Source organism: Pongo abelii, chromosome 1 (genome assembly GCF_028885655.2).
Source record: "Pongo abelii isolate AG06213 chromosome 1, NHGRI_mPonAbe1-v2.0_pri, whole genome shotgun sequence".
Classification (NCBI taxonomy): Eukaryota; Metazoa; Chordata; class Mammalia; order Primates; family Hominidae; genus Pongo; species Pongo abelii.
In genome coordinates this window covers 99013060-99032007 of record NC_071985.2, presented here as the reverse complement: position 1 = coordinate 99032007, position 18948 = coordinate 99013060, and the positions used below count along the sequence as shown (strand labels likewise).

At 40.1% G+C, this 18948-nt stretch overlaps 1 protein-coding gene across 5 annotated transcripts in view; it reads left to right on the top strand.

The window, feature by feature from the left end:
• Positions 1 to 18948, top strand: part of SNX27 (sorting nexin 27) — an 88935-nt gene that overhangs the window by 21986 nt on the left and 48001 nt on the right. For 4 of the 5 annotated variants that reach the window (XM_054527975.2, XM_009244357.4, XM_063727693.1 and 1 more), the window contains exon 2: positions 4940 to 5171. The exons of the other annotated variant lie outside the window; for it this stretch is intronic. In XM_054527975.2, coding sequence (XP_054383950.1) covers positions 4940 to 5171 — 232 coding nt within the window. The remainder of the gene's footprint in view (positions 1 to 4939; positions 5172 to 18948) is intronic. 5 annotated transcript variants of the gene reach the window in all.

Genomic DNA, 18948 nt, shown 5'->3' with positions numbered 1-18948 from the left:
CTATTTTGAATAAAGCTGCAGTGAACATTCAACTACAGTTGTTTGTGTAGATGTGTTTTGTTTTTTTTTTCTCTTGGATAATACCTAGGAGTGGAATTGCTGGGTCTTGTAGTAAATGTGTGTTTAACATTATGAGAAACTGCTAGATTGTTTTTATTTTATGCACTTATCAGCTGTATATAAGAATGGCACTTGTTCCACATCTTTGGCAAAACTTGGTATTGCTACTCTATTTTAGCCATTCTTATAGACATGTAGCCATTGTGTAGACATATAGCCATCTACAAAATTGAAATGTATGTCTTAGCACTTGCAGTTATAGGAATTTATTATCTATTTTTAATGGGCTGCCTCTGAGAGACTAATTACTTTTTTATTACTTTCGTGCATGTCACAGAGGGTCAAAATAGTATTTTGCTTACTATGTAGAATGGCTTTTTGCTGTGGTATATATAGTGATTGGGTTTGTCATATTTCCATTTATACCTAGTTTTCATTGTATATAGCTTCCTTCACAAGTGGTATACAAATCCTGACTAGAGCTTTTTCTCCTGCTTTTGGAAATGTTTATGTTAGCTTTGCAGTTTCCCTAGCTGGCCAACTTTGGTTGAATAAAAGTCTTATTTGAAGCCGCTCCCATTAGCTAGCTTAAGGCCTCTCTCTATTGGGGCCAAATGTTGGTCTTATGTAAAAGTAAGTATTTTATTAAAATTATCGAGTGTATCTTTACAATGCCAAAGACATAAAATAAATTAGATATCATCTGCGTAACTAAAGCAAATTTTCATCTTATTTGTGGATTGTTGGAATTTTTGGCCCCCTTAATTTTTTCCTTCATTTTATTATGAAAAGTTTCAAACCTACAGAAAAATTGAAAGAATTGTACAGTGAATACCTGTATACCTATCACCTAGATTCTATAATTACATTTTGTTGTATTTGCTTAATCGCATATGTGTTAGACATTTTTGATGATGTATTTAAGCTGCTGCCTTTCTTTATAAAAGCAGTATATATTGGTAGATCCTACTGGGCGGTCAGTACTTTTGTGTGATAAGAGAATTAGTGCTTCACTGATCCAGTGGTCTTGTGAAGCTGGCTATCTGTGAACCCCATTATCATTGGTTGAGAGCTTAATTATTTATTTTCAAATGAATTCCAGCTAGATTACGTTACAAAGACAGAATTGAAAGGCAAGGGAAATTGCAGGTAGAAAAGGTTTGTATCATCAAGGAGGTGAAAATACTACCAACTTGTTTGCCCAATTGATACAAACACTATAACACAAATAGCTACCATTTATTGAGTAGTTACCATGTTCTAGAGCTTCCTCTCATTTTAATTTTCACAACAACTCTATTAGCCAATGATATTAACCCCATTTTATGGATTAGAAAATTGAGATTTAATGAGATAAAGTAATTTACTTAAGGGCTCATCCATTAAACAGCACAATTGGTATTCAAACCCAAGTCTGTTTGACTCCCAAACCCATACTTTGAACCTGAAGTCTGTACTGCTGAAAGTTTCTCCTTACTGAAGAATTTATATTTTGCATTAATTTATGTCTTCAGAATTGTACAAAGTATTGGGCCACACCGAATTTGAGTCTGGTATAGTAGCCTTCTTGTAAAAAATTATATAACATTTTTATGACTGTGAAGACCTCTTAGTTCTTGAGGAAGGAGGGCCCTTTTTCAAACCAGACATTCTGGGGTTTTTACTGACCTTATTTCATTCTCTGAAGAATGAAGGAATTTCCCACTTTGTAATAAGTCGTGGAATGTATAGCATTCCTTCTATAGTTGAACCAGATAAATATTAGCAAGTCTGTTTAGAATATGACACTGGAAGTTTTTTCCTGTCTTTTTTAAAAAGGTTTTTGGAATTATAGTCAATCTGAAACTTGGTCTTACTAATAAAGAAGTGAAACCTAAGTGAGCTCCCTTGCTCCCTGATGGCTCTTGGTATAAGTCTCACTTAAGTTTCTCTGACGATTTTCAGGGTTTATTTTTGTGAGTGACCCAAGGAACAGTGTATTTTGATTTGAAAACTGAATGGGTGGAGGTGTGTATTGAAAGCAATAGTTCTGAATCTTTTTGGAGTTCATATACTCCTTTTTGAAGCTGATGAAAGCTAGGGAAACTCCCCAGAAAAAAATGCATAATAGGCACATAAAAAAATTTTACATACAAATTTTGTAGATCCAGTGACTCCCAAGTCTACCAACAGAGTGCCCTAGATAAAAAATTCTTTAAAGGAAAAAAAATTAGGGAACCGAAAAATAAGATTTGAGCATCAGTTTTTATTTTTCACAAATGTGCATTTCATAAAATTGATTGCATTAACAGAAATTTTGGTATTTAAGATTTTATTTTATTTCATTTTTAAAAAAACAGGATCTTCTTCTGTAACCCAGGCTGGAGTGCAGTGGCATGATCTAGCTCACTGCAGCCTTGAACTCCCAGGCTCAGGTGATCTTCCCAGCTCAGCCTCCCAAGTAGCTGGGACTATAGGCACGTGCCACCAGGCCGGGCTAATCTTTTGGTATATTTTGTATAGAGACGGGGTTTCACCATGTTGCCCAGGCTGGTCTCAAACTCCTGAACTCAAGTGATCCACCTGCCTTGGCCTCCTAAAGTGCTGGGATTACAGGTGTGAGCCACACTGTGCCTAGCCTGTATCCAAGATATTAGTATTTTGGCCAGTCTTTAAGGTGTCAGCTTTTGCCACTTTTGTTAAAAAAAAAAAAAAAAAAAAAAAAAGGATATTCATGAGTTAGCTAAGGTTCCTAGGAATATATAAGAATGTATGGTGATTTCTAAACTTGCTTTTCCATTTTTTTCTTATACCATCAAATCATTTTCTCAGAACTAGTAAGGCCAAATACTTAGATAAAATCTTTTGCCAGTTCCTTACTTAAGATTTCCATTTCTTCTTTAATCAAAATCTATATACATAGTACCTCTTTACTTCTTAAACCTTCTGATATAAATGTTTAGGAATTGTTCTACATGTTTTATTACATTAATCTTCACAGCAACTCTGTTAGGAACTTATTGTCTCCATTTACAATGTGGAAAGCAAGGCTAAGAAAGGTTAAAAACTCAGCCAAGACCAGTTCTGGTACTAATAGGCAGGATCAGGATTTAAACTCCTGTAACTAGCTCCAAAGCCCATTTTCTTGCCATTTTACCATGCTGGTGTATGATCAGAGTTGATCACGTTTTTTTTTTTTTTTTTTTTGAGACAGAGTCTTGCTCTGTCCCTCAGGCTGGAGTGCAGAGTGCAGTGGCGTGATCTCGGCTCACCGCAAGCTCCGCCTGCCGGGTTCACGCCATTCTCCTGCCTCAGCCTCCCGAGTAGCTGGGACTACAGGTGCCTGCCACCATGCCTGGCTAATTTTTTGTATTTTTAGTAGAGATGGGGTTTCACTGTGTTAGCCAGGATGGTCTCGATCTCCTGACCTTGTGATCCGCCCGCCTAGGCCTCCCAAAGTGCTGGGATTACAGGCTTGAGCCACCGCGCCCGGCCCCTTATCATGTTTTTTGATCACAAGTCTGACTGAATGAATACAAAGCCCAAGTTTTCATCAGTGAAAGGGGCTCTTTATTTTTTTCTGTAGCTAGCTTATTGTAAAATTACTGATTTTTTTGTATATAAGTTAGACTTGTAGGATGTGAAATGTCAGGAGTGCTGAATTTACTGGCTAGATTGTTAAACCCTAAATTAAATCCCAGGAGGCTAGCTGGGGGATCTCCTGACTGTTCTGTTTATATAAATGGATATTTCAGATACCAGACTCTGACAGAGACAGTTTCAGTGACTGAAAAGTTTATGGAAAGCTTGTTACTAAACTTAGTATCATTTTTCAGGAAGGAAAATCCCTAATGGTTTGGAACAGGACTGAAAAAGAATTTAACTCTAAAGGGTAGATAAGCTTTAAATGTTAAATTGATTAGAGGTCAGGTGTGTATTTCCTACCTCTCTTGGGATAGCCATGGGAGGGAACCTCCAGGCCTGCTGCCCAGTGGTTTTTGCTGAGAGAGCAGCTGGATCAGCATTCTGGAAGGTAGTTTGGTTTGCTGAGTGAGTTTTGTGAGACTCAGCATCTTTCTTGACAAAATACTTCATCTAAACCTTGTACTTTGTTTGCCTTATTTCAGCCTTTTGTACACAGCAAAACAGGAAGGAAAATTAGTAGGCTGACTATATAATTATAGGTGTATATTTTTTAGTTTGGACTGATTACACAGGACTCTAAATGAGATAGCATAGAGCAGGAAAAAAGTTGATGGAATCCCAAGAGGTTAATTGAATTGGAAACTAGTGTATGTGAAGAGTAATACCATTTAGCTCCCAAAGTAATGAAACTTGGCATAAAGGAAAATTAAGTTGACTGATTTGAGATATGGAGAGAAATTGGATGTAAATGTAAAGGAATTATCTTCAGTCATAACTTTGAGTCTCTATTTACAAATTAAGAGAATGTATTTTGTGAAGGTTCTTTTAACAGAATTCCTTTGAGGTTTAAAAAGGACAAAGTACAATTCAAGTGGCAGGGCTGTCAAAAGCCACTTTGATTGAATTTATACATGATTAGTTAGAATGAGGAAATTGGACTGTTTGACTGAAAAAGCTTTGTTTCCTCCTCAGCTTCAGCCTCTTTCCATGTGCGTTCCTGAAGCTATGTGTGGGATATTAGTATAGAGGAAGGGGAGGTCTTCTCACCTCTTTCCATTTTTTCCCCCGCCATAAGTTCACAAAGTTTTTCACATTAGAAACTGTTAAAACATAAACAACTTTTCTGGAACCAAATTAATCTTTTGACTTCATGGTTCATACCGTGTAACACTGGAGTGGGGGCAGGAGGGTGGAGATACAAGGTGTTTGGACCCTTCTGGTTTATGGGATTGTCTTTTTCCCTTTTTCCCCTTAGGAACCACGTGAATGTTGAGGGGGCGACACACAAGCAGGTGGTGGACCTGATTCGAGCAGGCGAGAAGGAATTGATCTTGACAGTGTTATCTGTACCTCCTCATGAGGCAGATAACCTAGATCCCAGTGACGACTCGTTGGGACAATCATTTTATGATTACACAGAAAAGCAAGCAGTGCCCATATCGGTCCCCAGATACAAACATGTGGAGCAGAATGGTGAGAAGTTTGTGGTGAGTGTCAGCCCAACTCGATCCTCAAACATCTAGCTTTGTTTCCCCTAGTCTTATAATTATGAAACTATTATAGTGGTAGATAAAAGACTGCAACCTAGGTCAGTTTGTCTACTAGGAGGATGAGTTCACACATAAATAAAAGACACTGACCCTGGTTTATTGCAGGGGGTGAACTACAGTAATGGAAAAGAGTCCTACTCAGCTTGAGTATAATTCCATTTCATTTTTAGATAGTTTCAAGTTTGCATTCTGGTTTGTTGTAAACGTGTGAGTTTTTGTTTGTTTAGTTTCTTTTTTGTTTGTTCTTTCGTTGGTTGCCGTATCTCTTTGTTAATAGTAGTTTCTTATAGGGCAAGATTAATTTAAAAGGATGGTGTCCTTCAAGATATTTGGGTAATAGAGAGGTTCGCCCATTTCAGAACTTAGATGTCTCTACTATTCTTTCCACATCATGTTCTTTTTCATTTTCTTTGGAGATAACCGTGTGAATGATTAACTGTGGTTTTTCCCACGAGTTTCCTGAATGCAATTCCCATGAGCTGTTTCACACATTTCTAATCTGTTGCTGTTGTAGCTATGCAGGAAAGCCCATCTTGAATTTTTAGTGATGTGTGCTAGCCCCTTTGCTGAATGCCTTTTTTTGTTCTTCAAAGCCTAATTGCCACTGATAGCTCAGTCTACTTAATTTTTCTTTTGGTTGCAATATGCTTTATTTGCCTTTAATTATTTGTGGAGTGTTGATATAATGAGAAATGTTCATTATTCTTAGTAGAAAATGCAGTGGGTTCTGTTAGATGCTGGCAAACAGATTACAGGTGTTTAAAGCTTAACAGCTGACTAAAGTTACAGTCTCTAAAACTGAGATTTATCCTCTGCATAGGAACGAGCTACTAAACATTTATGGTAAATTCTTTTTAGTGAAGAGGTAAGAAAAGCAAGGAAACTAAAAAAGTTGCAGAGGATCAAGTAATGCTTGGTTGCATCTGTAATTAGCTGTAGATGATGGCATATAGGTTTTATTTCAGCATGGACTTCTGTAGTCTTAGAACCACACACAGAATTTAGAGTTTTATGCTTCCTAAGTGCTAACTTTGAGTCATAAGGCATGTAAGAAGTTGAAATCAAGGTCACATCCTAAAAGTAGAGCAGACTGGATGTTGAGATCTTTTGTGAATTACCTAAAACCTTGGAAACTTGAGAAAAGGAATGATACTACCAATTGTACCTTTGTTTATTTTTATTTTTATTATATATATTTTTTGAGACGAAGTCTCACTCTGTCCCCCAGCCTGGAATACAGTGGTGTGATCTTGGCTCACTGCAATCCCTGCCTCCTGCGTTCAAACAATTCTGCCTCAGCCTCCCAAGTAGCTGGGATTACAGGTGCACGCCACCACGCTCTGCTAAGTTTTGTATTTTTAGTAGAGATGGTGTTTTCACCATGTTGGCCAGGCTAGTCTCGAACTCCTGACCTCAGGTAATCCACCCGCCTCAGCCTCCCAAAGTGCTGGGATTACAGGTATGAGCCACTGCACCCAGCCCACTAATTGTACTTTTAAAATCAACTTTATTGAACATAGTTTACCTATATTAACATTCACCCATGTTAAGTCTCCACTTTTACAAATTTTGACAAATGTACATAGTCTTATAACCACCACCACCACCACCACCACCACCACCATGAAGATTTAGAACATTTTCATACCCTCAAAAGTTCCCTCATGCCCTTTACAGTTAGTCCTCACCCCTTACCACTGCCCTTGTCAACCACGGATCAGCTTACTGTCACCATATTTTACGTTTTCCAGAATGTCAAATAAGTGGAATCATACCATTTGTATTCTCTTGTATCTGGCTTTGTTCAGTTAGTATAGCGCTTAAGATTGGCATACATTGTTATTTATACCAAGTATTTGTCCCTTTTTAATTGCTGAGTAGTAGTCCATTGTATAAATTTACTACAGTTTGTTCATCCTTTCATTGTTCATGCACATGTGGGTTGCTTGCAGTTTTGGACTAGTATGACTAAAGCTGCCATGAAATAATATTAAATGTACAGGTCTTTATGTAGACATATGTTTTCATTGCTCTTGAGTATATACCAAGAAGTGGAATTGCAGGGTAAGTGTAAGTTTAACCTTATAAAAAACTGCCAAACAGTTTTCCAAAGTGGCTATATCATTTTTACATTCTCATATGCAGTGGAGAGTTCCAGTGGCTCCATAACCTCTTGATATTTTCAGTCTTTTTAATTCTAGCCATTCTCATGGACATAGTGATACCTTACTGTGGTTTTAATTTGCACTTACCTAATGACTCATATATCATATATATATCTGATTATATATATATGATATATTTTCCAGTAGCTTGAAAAAGGACTTAGATAAGCCAGGCGCGGTGGTTCACGCCTGTAATCCCAGCACTTTGGGAGGCTGAGGTGGGCAGATCACCTGAGGTCGGTGGATCACTTGAGGTCAGGAGCTCGAGACCAGGCTGGCCAATATGGTGAAACCCCGTCTCTACTAAAAATACAAAAATAGCCGGAAGTGGTGGCAGGAGCCTGTAATCCCAGCTACTCGGGAGGCTGAGGCAGAAAAATCATTTGAACCCGGGAGGCTGACCTTGCAGTGAGCTGAGATCGTGCCATTGCACTCCAGCCTGGGCAACAAGAGTGAAACTCCATCTCAAAAAAAAAAAAAAAAAGGGACTTAGATAGATGTTTTGTAAATATTTGAGTTTGTGACTTGCCTTTTCATTTTTTAAAACAATATCTTTCAAGGAACAGAAATTTTAAATTTTGGTATAGTCTCGTTTCTCAGTTTTTAAATTTATGGATAATGCTTTTTTGTGTTCTAAGAAATCTACCTAACCCAAGGACACCAATCTTTTATGTTTTCTTACAGTTTTATAGTTTCAGCTATCTTTTTTTGCAAGAACTTTATTATTATTTATTTATTTATTATTAGTTTTTTGAGATGGAGTCTTGCTCTGTTGCCCAGGCTGGAGTGCAGTGGCGCGATCTTGGCTCACTGCAAGCTCCGCCTCCTGGGTTCACGCCATTCTCCTGCCTCAGTCTCCCGAGTAGCTGGGACTACAAGTGTCTGCCACTATGTCTGGCTAATTTTTTTGTATTTTTTAGTAGAGACGGGTTTCACTGTGTTAGCCAGGATGGTCTCGATCTCCTGACCTCATGATCCACCTGCCTCGTCCTCCCAAAGTGCTGGGATTACAGGCGTGAGCCACCGCGCCTGGCCTATTTTTTATTTTTGTTTTATTTTATTTTATTTCTTGAGACGGAATTTCGCTCTTGTTGCCCAGGCTGGAGTGCAACGGCGTGATCTTGGCTCACTGCAACCTCTGCCTCCTGGGTTCAAGTGATTCTCCTGTCTCAGCCTCCCAGAGTAGCTGGGATTACAGGCATGTGCCACCACACCCGGCCAGTTTTGCATTTTTAGTAGAGACAGGGTTTCTCCATGTTGGTCAGGCTGGTCTGGAACTCCTGACCTCAAGTGATCTGCCCACCTTGGCCTCCCAAAGTGCTGGGATTACAGGCATGAGCAACCACACCTGGCCTTTTATTTATTTATTTATTTATTTATTTATTTATTTATTTATTTTGAGATGGAGTCTCCCTCTGTCACCCAGGCTGGAATGCAGTGGTACGATCTTGGCTCACTGCAACCTCCGCCTCCCAGGTTCAAGTGATTCTCCTGCCTCAGCCTCCCCAGCGGCTGGGACTACAGGCACATACCACTGCGTCCAGCTAATTTTTGTGTTTTTAGTAGAGATGGGGTTTCACCATGTTGGCCAGGCTGGTCTTGAACTCCTGACCTGATGATCCACCTGCCTTGGCCTCCCAAAGTGCTGGGATTATAGGTGTGAGCCACTGCACCCAGCCATAAGAACTTTATTAAGATATGATTTATATACCATAAGTTCACCTAAAGTGCACAATTTAGGGTTTTTTTATTTTTTATTATTTTTATTTTTTAGACGGAGTTTCGCTCTTGTTGCTCGGGCTGGAGTGCAATAGCGCAATCTCAGCTCACCGCAATGTCTGCCTCCTGGGTTCAAGCAATTCTCCTGCCTCAGCCTCCCGAGTAGTTGTGATTACAAGCATGTGCCAGCACACTTGGCTAATTTTGTATTTTTAGTAGAGATTGGGTTTCTCCATGTTGGTCAGGCTGGTCTTGAACTCCTGACCTCAGGTAATCTGCCCGCCTTGGCCTCCCAAGGTGCTGGGATTACAGGCTTGAGCCACCGCGCCTGGCCAATTTAGTTTTTAGTGTGTTCACAGAGGTTGCAGTGAGCCGAGATCACACCACTGCACTCTAGTCTGGGCAACAAAGTGAGACTTCGTCTCAAAAAAAAAATAGATAAATAAAAGTACAATTAGTAATTTCATTCCTTTTCTCAAGTTCCCAAGGTTTTAGGTAATTCCCAAAAGGTCTCAACATCCAGTCTGCTCTACTTTTAGGATGTGACCTTGATTTCAACTTCTTACATGTCTTATGACTCAAAGTTAGCACTTTTGAAGCATAAAACAAATTTATAACATTTTCATCACCTCAAAAAGAATCTCATTCCTTGTAGCCATCATTTTCCAAACCTCCCATCCCCTCCGATTCTAGGAAAGCACTAATCTATCCTCTGTCTTATAGATTTGCGTATTCTGGACATTTCATAGAAATGGAATCATGGTTTTTTTTGTAACTGGCTTCTTTCACTTAGCATAATATTTTTGAGGCTTATTCAAGTTGTAGCATGCATCAGTACTTCATTTTAACATTCTATTATATGGATATACCACTTTTATTTATCCATTCTTCAATTGATGGACATCTGGGTTCTTTCCACTTTTGACTACTATGAATAATGCTGTTATGAGCATTTGTGTACACATTTTTGTGTAGATATGTGTTTTCATTTTTCTTGGATATATACCTAGGAATGGAACTGCTGGGTCATATGGTAACTCTTTAGGTTTAACCTTTTGAGGAACTGCCAAACTGTTTTCCAAAGTGGCTGTGCCATGGTGTTTACTCTTACGTTTAGGTCTGTGATCCATTTTGAGGGATTTATTTATTTATTTATTTAGTATATTGTGATATAAAGGTCAAGGTTTTTTGTTTGTTTGTTTGTTTTTGAGTGTCAGCTAGGCTGGAGTGCAGTGGCGCAATATTGTCTCACTGCAGCCTCTGCCTCCCAGGTTCAAGCGATTCCCCTGCCTCAGCCCTCCTGAGCAGCTGGGATTACAGGCATGCGCCACCACACCCGGCTAATTTTTGTATTTTTAGTAGAGATGAGGTTTTGCCATGTTGGCCAGGCTGGTCTCAAACTCCTGACCTCAGGTAATCCACCCTCCTCGGCCTCCCAAAGTGCTGGGATTACAGGTGTGAGCCACTGTGCCCGACCAGGGTCAAGGTTTTGTTTTTGATTTTGTTTTTATATGGATATCCAGTTGTTTCACAGCAACCTGTGTTGAAAAGAAGGTTCTTTCCTCATTGAAATATCTTGGCATCACTGTGGAAAATCAATTGACTATGTGTGGTTCTATTTCTGAACTTTTTACTCTGTTTCATTGGTCTGTTCCTTATGTGTCTGAACATTTGTGTCATTTTGGGATTGGTTTCTGTTAAATGTCTTTTCCCTTGAGAATGGGTCATATTCTCCTGGTTCTTTGTATATTGAGTCATTTTGGATTGTATCTTGCATATTTATGAATGTTACATTGTGGAGACTCTGGGTTCTGTAATATTCCTCTGAGGAGTATTGATGTTTTTGTTTTAGCTGGCAATACGCTGTAAGCTGTGTCGCCTTCTGTGGGTTAAACTTCAAATCTCAGTTTAATTCTTTCAGCCTTTGCTGTGCTACTTTGAGTCTGTATACATCCAAGAAGGGATTAGTCTGAGATACATGTGGTGTTTATTCTTAGAATTAAGGATCACCTTCTCTGGTTTTCTCTTGTCTTGGATTCTCCACTCACTCTGGTAGCAGCCATGGTTACCTAGAATCTTTTCCCTATATGTTTGAGCCAGAAAGATGTTAGTTCTATCTGAGTTTTAGTTACTTAAATTGTGCTATTTTGTAACTTATGCCCACAAGCAGGGCAAAGCCCTCTTAATGCATGAGTGTACCCTGCCCTGTGCATCATTGCTCCATGTTTTGAGTCCCCTCCACAGTCTGCCTGCTTTGTGTAATTCAGACTCCTCAGATAATTGTTTTTGTATTTTGTCCAGAATTTATAGTGGTTACAATGGAAGGGTTGGTCTACAGGAAGTGTATGCACTACTTGAAATGGAGTTTTCAGTTCTGTCAGGTTTTTATTTATAATGAATATTATATCTTGATGAATTGATCCCTTTAACATTATTTATCTCTTTATATATTATAAGTCTCTATCTGTAATGTATCTATCTCTCTTTATCCCTGGTAATATTCTTTGTTCTGAAGTCTTTCTCTCATATAACATATGAGCCACTAACATATAGCCACTAGTAGCCATGTCACCTTTCTTTCGGTTATTGTTTTCATTGCTATCTTTTCCATTTAACCTATTTATATATTTATAATTAAACTGGGTTTCTTATAGAAAGCTTAGAGCTGGGTCTTGCTTTTTTATCCAGTCTGGCAATGTTTTTATTTGGAATGCGTAGACTGCTTACCTTTAGTATAATTATTGCTATAGTTAGGCTAAATCTACTATCTTGTTCTTTGCTATCTATGTTGTATCATTATTTATTTTTTTCCTCATTTCCTGCCTTCTTTTGGATTGATAGAGTATTTTTAAATGATTCTATTTTATCTCTACTATTGTTTTATTAGGTATAATTTTTTTCTTGGTTTACAGTATATATCTGTAATTTATGAACATTTACCTTCAAATTATATATTTGAATTTATGGTTGTATAGACATAATATGTAGTACATATATATTATATGTAGTATAACACCGTATATAGGTAAGTATATCTAATATATCTAATTTTATAATATATAAATATATATGTTTGTATTGGCCATTTTGTCCCCCCGTCAGATGTTAATTCCTACAAATTTGTGAATTTTCTAGCTTTCCCTCTGTTACTGATTTCTAACTTTACCCCATTGTAGTTATAGAAGATACTTTGCATAATACCTTTTGTGTGTGTGTGTGTGTGTGTGTGTGTGTGTCAAGGTTTCTCTCTGTTGCCCAGGCTGGACACAGACACACACACAAACACACACTATATATATAATTTAAGACACTTACAAGAGTATATTTCCCCCCCCATCCTTTGTGCTATTGTTGTCATACATTGACTTCTATATGTGTTATAAACTTAATGATACATTGTTATCTTTGCTTTAAACAATTGCCTTTTAAAGAGTTGGGTTTTTTTTGTGTTTTGTTTTTTGTTTTCGTTTTTTGAGGTGGAGTCTCACTCTGTCACCCAGGCTGGAATGCAGTGGTACAATCTTGGCACCCTGCAACCTCTGCCTCCCAGGCTCAAGTGATCTCCCACCTTAGCCTCCTGAGTAGCTGTGACCATAGGTGCGCACCACCACGCCCAGCTCATTTTTTGTATTTTTGGTAGAGATGGGGTTTCATCATGTTGCCCAGGCTGGTCTCGAACTTCTGAGCTCAAGTGATCCGCCAGCCTTGGCCACCCAAAGTGTGCTGGGATTACAGGCATGAGCCACCACGCCTGGCGTTAAAGAGATTAAACATGAGAAAAGAGTTATTTTATATTTGATCACATATTTACCATTTCTTTCTTTCTTTTTTTTGAGACGGAATTTCGCTCTTTTTGCCCAGGCTGGAGTGCAATAGCACGATCTTGGCTCACTGCAACCTCCACCTCCCAGGTTCAAGCAATTCTTCCGCCTCAGCCTCCCGAGCAGCTGGGATTACAGGCATGCGCCACCACGCCTGGCTAATTTTGTATTTTTAGTAGAGACAGGGTTTCTTCATGTTGTCCAAGCTGGTCATGAACTCCTGACGTCAGGTGATCTGCCCACCTCGGCCTCCCAAAGTGCTGGGATTACAGGCGTGAGCCACCATGCCCAGCCCATATTTACCATTTCTGATGCACTTTATTCCTTTGTGTAAATCTAGTTTCTATCTGGCATTAGATTCCCTCTGCTCGAAGAACTTGCATTAATATTTCTTGCATTAATAGTGCAGGTCTGTTGGCAATGAATTCTCTTAGCTTTTGTTGATGTGAAAAAGTCTTCATTTCACCTTTATGTTTGAAAGATTTTTTCAGGGTATAGAATTCTGGGTGGATTGTTTTTTTCTTTTCTTTTTCTTTTTTTTTTTTTTGGAGACAGAGTCTTGCTCTGTTGCCCAGGCTGGAGTTCAGTGGTACGATCTCGGCTCACTACAGCCTCTGCCTCCCGGGTTCAAGCAGTTCTCTGCCTCAGCCTCCCGAGTAGCTGGGATTATAGGCACCCACCACCATGCCCAGCTAATTTTTGTATTTTTAGTAGAGATGGGGTTTCACCATGTTGGCCAGGCTGGTCTTGAACTCCTGACCTCGTGATCCACCTGCCCTGGCCTCCCAAAGTGCTGAGATTACAGACGTGAGCCACCGTGCCTGGCCGATTTTTTTAATTTTTATTTATTTATTCTTTTAAAGTACCAAAAGAAAAAAAGAATCACTCCATTGTAATCGCAGCACTTTGGGAGGCTGAGGCAGCAAGATTGCTTGAGGCCAGGAGCTTGAGATCACCCTGGGCAACATACTGAGACTGCTTCTACAAAAAATGAAAAAATAGCTGGGCATGGTGACACACTGCCGGTAGTCCCACTTACTTGGGAGGCTGAGGCAGGAGGATCACTTCAACCCAGAAGGTTGAGGCTGCAGTGAGCTGTGGTCATGCCACTCCACTCCAACCTGGGAGACAGAGCTAAACCCTGTCTCAATTTAAAACAAAAATCACTGCAGTCTTCTGGTTTTCATAGTTTCTGATGAGAAGCCTGCTTATTTTAGTTTTCGGTCTTTTCTATGGATTGTTTTAACCCTCTCTGGCTACCTTCAAAGTTTACTCTCTTTTTAAAAAACAGAGACAGGGTCTCACTCAGTCATCCAGGCTGGAGTGCAATGGTGCAATAATAGCCCACTGCAGCCTTGACCTCCTGGGCGCAAGTGATCCTCCTGACTCAGCCTTCCGAGTAGCTGGAACTACAGGAATGTACCACTGTACCTGTCTAACTTTTATATTTTATTTTATTTTATTATTTTATTTTTTTGAGATGGGGTCTCACTGTATCGCCCAGGCTGGAGTTCAGTGGCACCATCTTGGCTTGCTGCAACCTCCACCTCCCAGGATCAAGCAATTCTCCTGCCTCAGCCTCCCAAGTAGCTGGGACTACAGGTGTGCACCACCACACCTGGCTAATTTTTGTATTTTTACTCGAGACAGGGTTTCACCATGTTGGTCAGGCTGGCCTTGGACTTCTGGCCTCAAGTGATCTGCCCACTTCAGCCTCTCAAGATGTTGGGATTACAGGTGTTGGCCACCGCACCTGGCCACCTAATGTTAAAAATTTTTAGTAGAGATGGGGTCTTGCTATGTTCCCCAGGCTGTTCTCACACTCTCAGCCTCAAGCAATCCTCCTTCCTCAGACTCCCAAAGCACTGAGATTACAGGTCTGAGCCACTGCACCTGGCCTGCAGCATTTTCTCCTTATCTTTAGTTTTCAGAGTTTCATTTTTACATGTCTAGGTGTTTGTTTCTTATTTATCCTGCTTGAGGAATATGTGGTTTGATATCTTTTATTATTTTTGGAAAACTTTCAGCCAGTATGTTTTCAGATATTTCTTCAGCCCATTCTTTTTCTCTTGCCTTTCTGGAGGTTCTAGTTACCTGTGTTTTACACTGTTTGATATTGTCCTAGAGCTTTTGGGTGTTTTATTCTATTTTAGCTCTTATTTTTCTCTTTAGATAATTTTTATTGACCTATCATTAAGTTTGCTGATTTTTTCCTCAGCTGTGTCCAGTCTGCTGATGAGACTGTTAGAGGAACTCTTCATCTTTGATACCACGCCTTTTTTTTTTTTTTTTTTTTTTTTTCCCAGACGGAGCCTTGCTCTGTTGCCTAGGCTGGAGTGCAGTGGCGTGATCTCGGCTCACTGCAACCTCCGCCTCCCAAGTTCACGCAATTCTCCTGCCTTAGCCTCCCGAGTAGCTGGGACTACAGGCAGCCGCTACCACGCCTGGCTAATTTTTGTATTTTTTTAGTAGAGACAGCATTTCACCATATTGGCCAGACTGGTCTCGAACTCCTGACGTTGTGATCCACCCGCCTCGACCTCCCAAAGTGCTGGAATTACAGGCATGAGCCACTACGCCCAGCCCATGCCTTTTATTTCTATCACTTTCATTTGATATTTGCTTGTAATTTTCACACCTGCTGAAATTCTGTATCTGTTCATACATGTTTTCCACCTTTTCCTTTTGCATGAGATCTTTAGCATTGTTAATCACTGTTATTCTAATAATATACTGCCTGATAATGTCAACATCTGGGTCATCTCTGAGACTGTTTTATCTCTTGACGTAATGATGGGTTTCTTTTTTTTTTTTTTGAGATGGAAATTTGCTCTTGTTGCCCAAGCTGGAGTACAATGGCTCGATCTTGGCCCACCGCAACCTCCGCCTCCCAGGTTCAAGCAATTCTCCTGCCTCAGCCTCCTGAGTAGCTCGAATTACAGGCATGTGCCACCATGCCTGGCTAATTTTGTATTTTTAGTAGAGACAGGTTTCTCCATATTGGTCAGGCTGGTCTTGAACTCCTGACCTCAGGTGATCACCCACCTCGGCCTCCCAAAATGCTGGGATTACAGGTGTGAGCCACCGCACCCATCCTGTTTGTTTTTTTGTTTGTTTGTTTGTTTGCATTTTTGTTCTGTAATATTTAACTGAATGTCAAGCATCATGTGTAGAATAATAGTAGAGATGACTGAAGTAAATAGTGTTTGAACTCGGAAATGGGCGATACTCTTCTGTTAGGGAACTTAGTCAGTTAAGCTGGGCTTGAATTTTGTTATAGCTATCATTGCCTTTACTGTGCCATAGGCCTCAAGTTTCTCTAGCAATGGGTTGCTATTACCTTGTGCTTAGAGTGAGGGCTGGGGTTCTGAAGGTTTTAAAATTTATTAATTTTTTGTTTTTTGAGACAAGCTCTCCTTCTGTCACTCAGACTGGAGTGCAGTTGCACAGTAATGGCTCTTTGCAGCCTTGACTTCCTGGCTTAAGCATTCCTCCTGCTTCAGCCTACCAAGTAGCTGGGACCACAAGCACACGTCATCACATCTGGCTAATTTTTTTTTACTTTTTGTAGAGACACATAGAGACATAGTCCCACTATTTTGCCCAGGCTGGTCTCAAAATCCTGGGCTCAAGTGATCCTCCTGCTTTGGCCTCCCAAAGTGCTGGGATTATAGACAAGAGCCACTGTGCCCAGACTGGAGAGTTTTTTTTTTTTTTTTTTTTGAGACGGAGTCTTGCTCTGTCACCAGGCTGGAGTGCAGTGGCGCAATCTTGGCTCACTGCAGCCTCCACCTCCCGGGTTCAAGTGATTCTCCTGCCTCATCCTCCCTAGTAGTTGGGACTACAAGCGCACACCACCACGCCCAGCTAATTTTTGTATTTTTAGTAGAGATGGAGTTTCAGCATGTTGGCCGGGATAGTCTCGATCTTTTGACCTCGTGATCCTCCCATCTTGGCCTCCCAAAGTGCTGGGATTACAGGTGTGAGCCACCGTGCCCGGCCGGCCCTGGAGGGTTTTTTTCAGTGTTTTGTCCTCAGGCTTTCAGCCACCTGTGCATACCGGTACCACAGACAAGTTCTCTCTTTACATTCTTACCCCTCTGCTACTGGTAGACTACTCTTGCTTTTTACTTGTGCTAGACTCATGGTAGAGGTAGATGTTGTGTAGTTCACCCTGAGTCTTAGGCAGAATCTGTGTCTCTGTGTCCTAATTCTTTTGCCCTTCCTTCTTATTGCAGCCAAACTCGGCCTTGTATCTGTGGTTAGTCTTGGGAAAGCGTTTCCTGTCCCTCCCTCAGCTATAACCGACCTCTGCTTGGTAACAGTGGAGGAACCTGGGCCTAATATGGTTTCCTGCGTCTCCCCAGGGGTATAGAGTATTTTACTTTTACTGCTTCCCCAGAAGAAGTGGATCTTTGCCTGTGCACTCTGAATGAGAGGATTTACTGCCTGTCTTAGCTGGTTTTCACTGCTTTAATAGAATAACACAGATTGTAGGTAATTTATAAAGAAAGATTTATTTGGCTCACAGTTCTAGAGCCTGGGAAGTCTAATATCAAGGGGCCACATCTGGTGAAGGCCTTTTTGTTGTGTTATAACATGGAGGAAGGCATTCCCTGGTGGGGAAGTGCATGTGAGACAAAGAGCAAATGGGGCCCAAACTCCTGAGATAAATAACCCACTGTCTCAATAATGACATTAATCACGAGAGTTTTGCCATTACCTCTTAAAGGTCCACTTAATACGCTTCGTAATCCCACTTCTTAATACATGATAGCTGCTTAATGTCCTTGTCTACTGATTCTTTTGTCTTGGTAATTTCTGAGCCTGTTTCTACTGACTAATTTTTATCCTGGTCATAGGTCAAATTTTCATGCTTTTTTATATGTCTAGTAATTTTTGATTGGATATTGTATATTGTGAATGCAGTGTTACTGGGTGCTAGATTTTGTTATATTTCTTTAAAGAGTGTTGGATTTTTTTTTTTTTTTTCTGGCATACAGTTAAGCTACTTAAAGATTACTTTGGTCCTTTTTAGCTTTGTTTTTAAGCCCTTTTTGAGTAGTTTAGAGTACCTTTTACTCTAGAACCAATTTAGCTCCATTCCTAAAGCATGGTCTTTTTGAGTTCCCTTCTAAATTCCATGCAGATTTAGGGAGGTCTCTTTATTCTGGCTGGAGGGAAGTTGAATGATTCCATAATCTGTGTGAACTCTGGGAATTGTTTATTTACTGCTCCCGGCTGATAATAGTTCTTTCCTTAGATTGTTATTCAGTCAAAATTCAAGGGAACTTAATACAGATTTCTGGAGCTATGTCGTGCTTTAGCTGCCTCTTGCATGCTTAGTCCTGCAAATTGTAGCTGCTTTAGCCTCCTTGAACTTCAGTTTCTGTTTATTCAACTCAGTGAAGTTGCCAAACTCTGTTTGGGTACCCCTCCCTGAGCTGCAGTTTAGGAGTTACTTCTAGGCAGAAAGCTGAGATTATGTTAGGGCTCATCTTGTTTGCTTCCCTTTTCTCAGGGATCACAGTTCTTAGCTGCCTGTTGTCCAGTGTCTGAAAATAGTTGTTGCCTATATTGTGTCCAGTTTTCTGGTTGTATTTAATGGGAGGTTGATTACCACCTGGAAGTCCACAGATTGTTCTGTAAATGGAGAATGTTTTTTATTTAGGGATAATTTGATTAAAAGTTGATTTTAAATATTCTTGGCTTTAAAAGAAATGCCAGTGGAACTCTACTTCATATTATATAGAGGAATAAGTTCCAGATGGATTAAGGACTTAAACGACAAAACAAAAAATTAAAAGCTCTTGGCCGGGTGTGGGGCTCACACCTGTAATCCCAGTACTTTGGGAGGCCGAGGCGGCGGATCACAAGGTCAAGAGATCCAGACCATCCTGGCTAACACGGTGAAACCCCGTCTCTACTAAAAATACAAAAAATTAGCTGGCCATGGTGGTGGGTGCCTGTAGTCTCAGCTACTTGGAAGGCAGAGGCAGGAGAATGGCG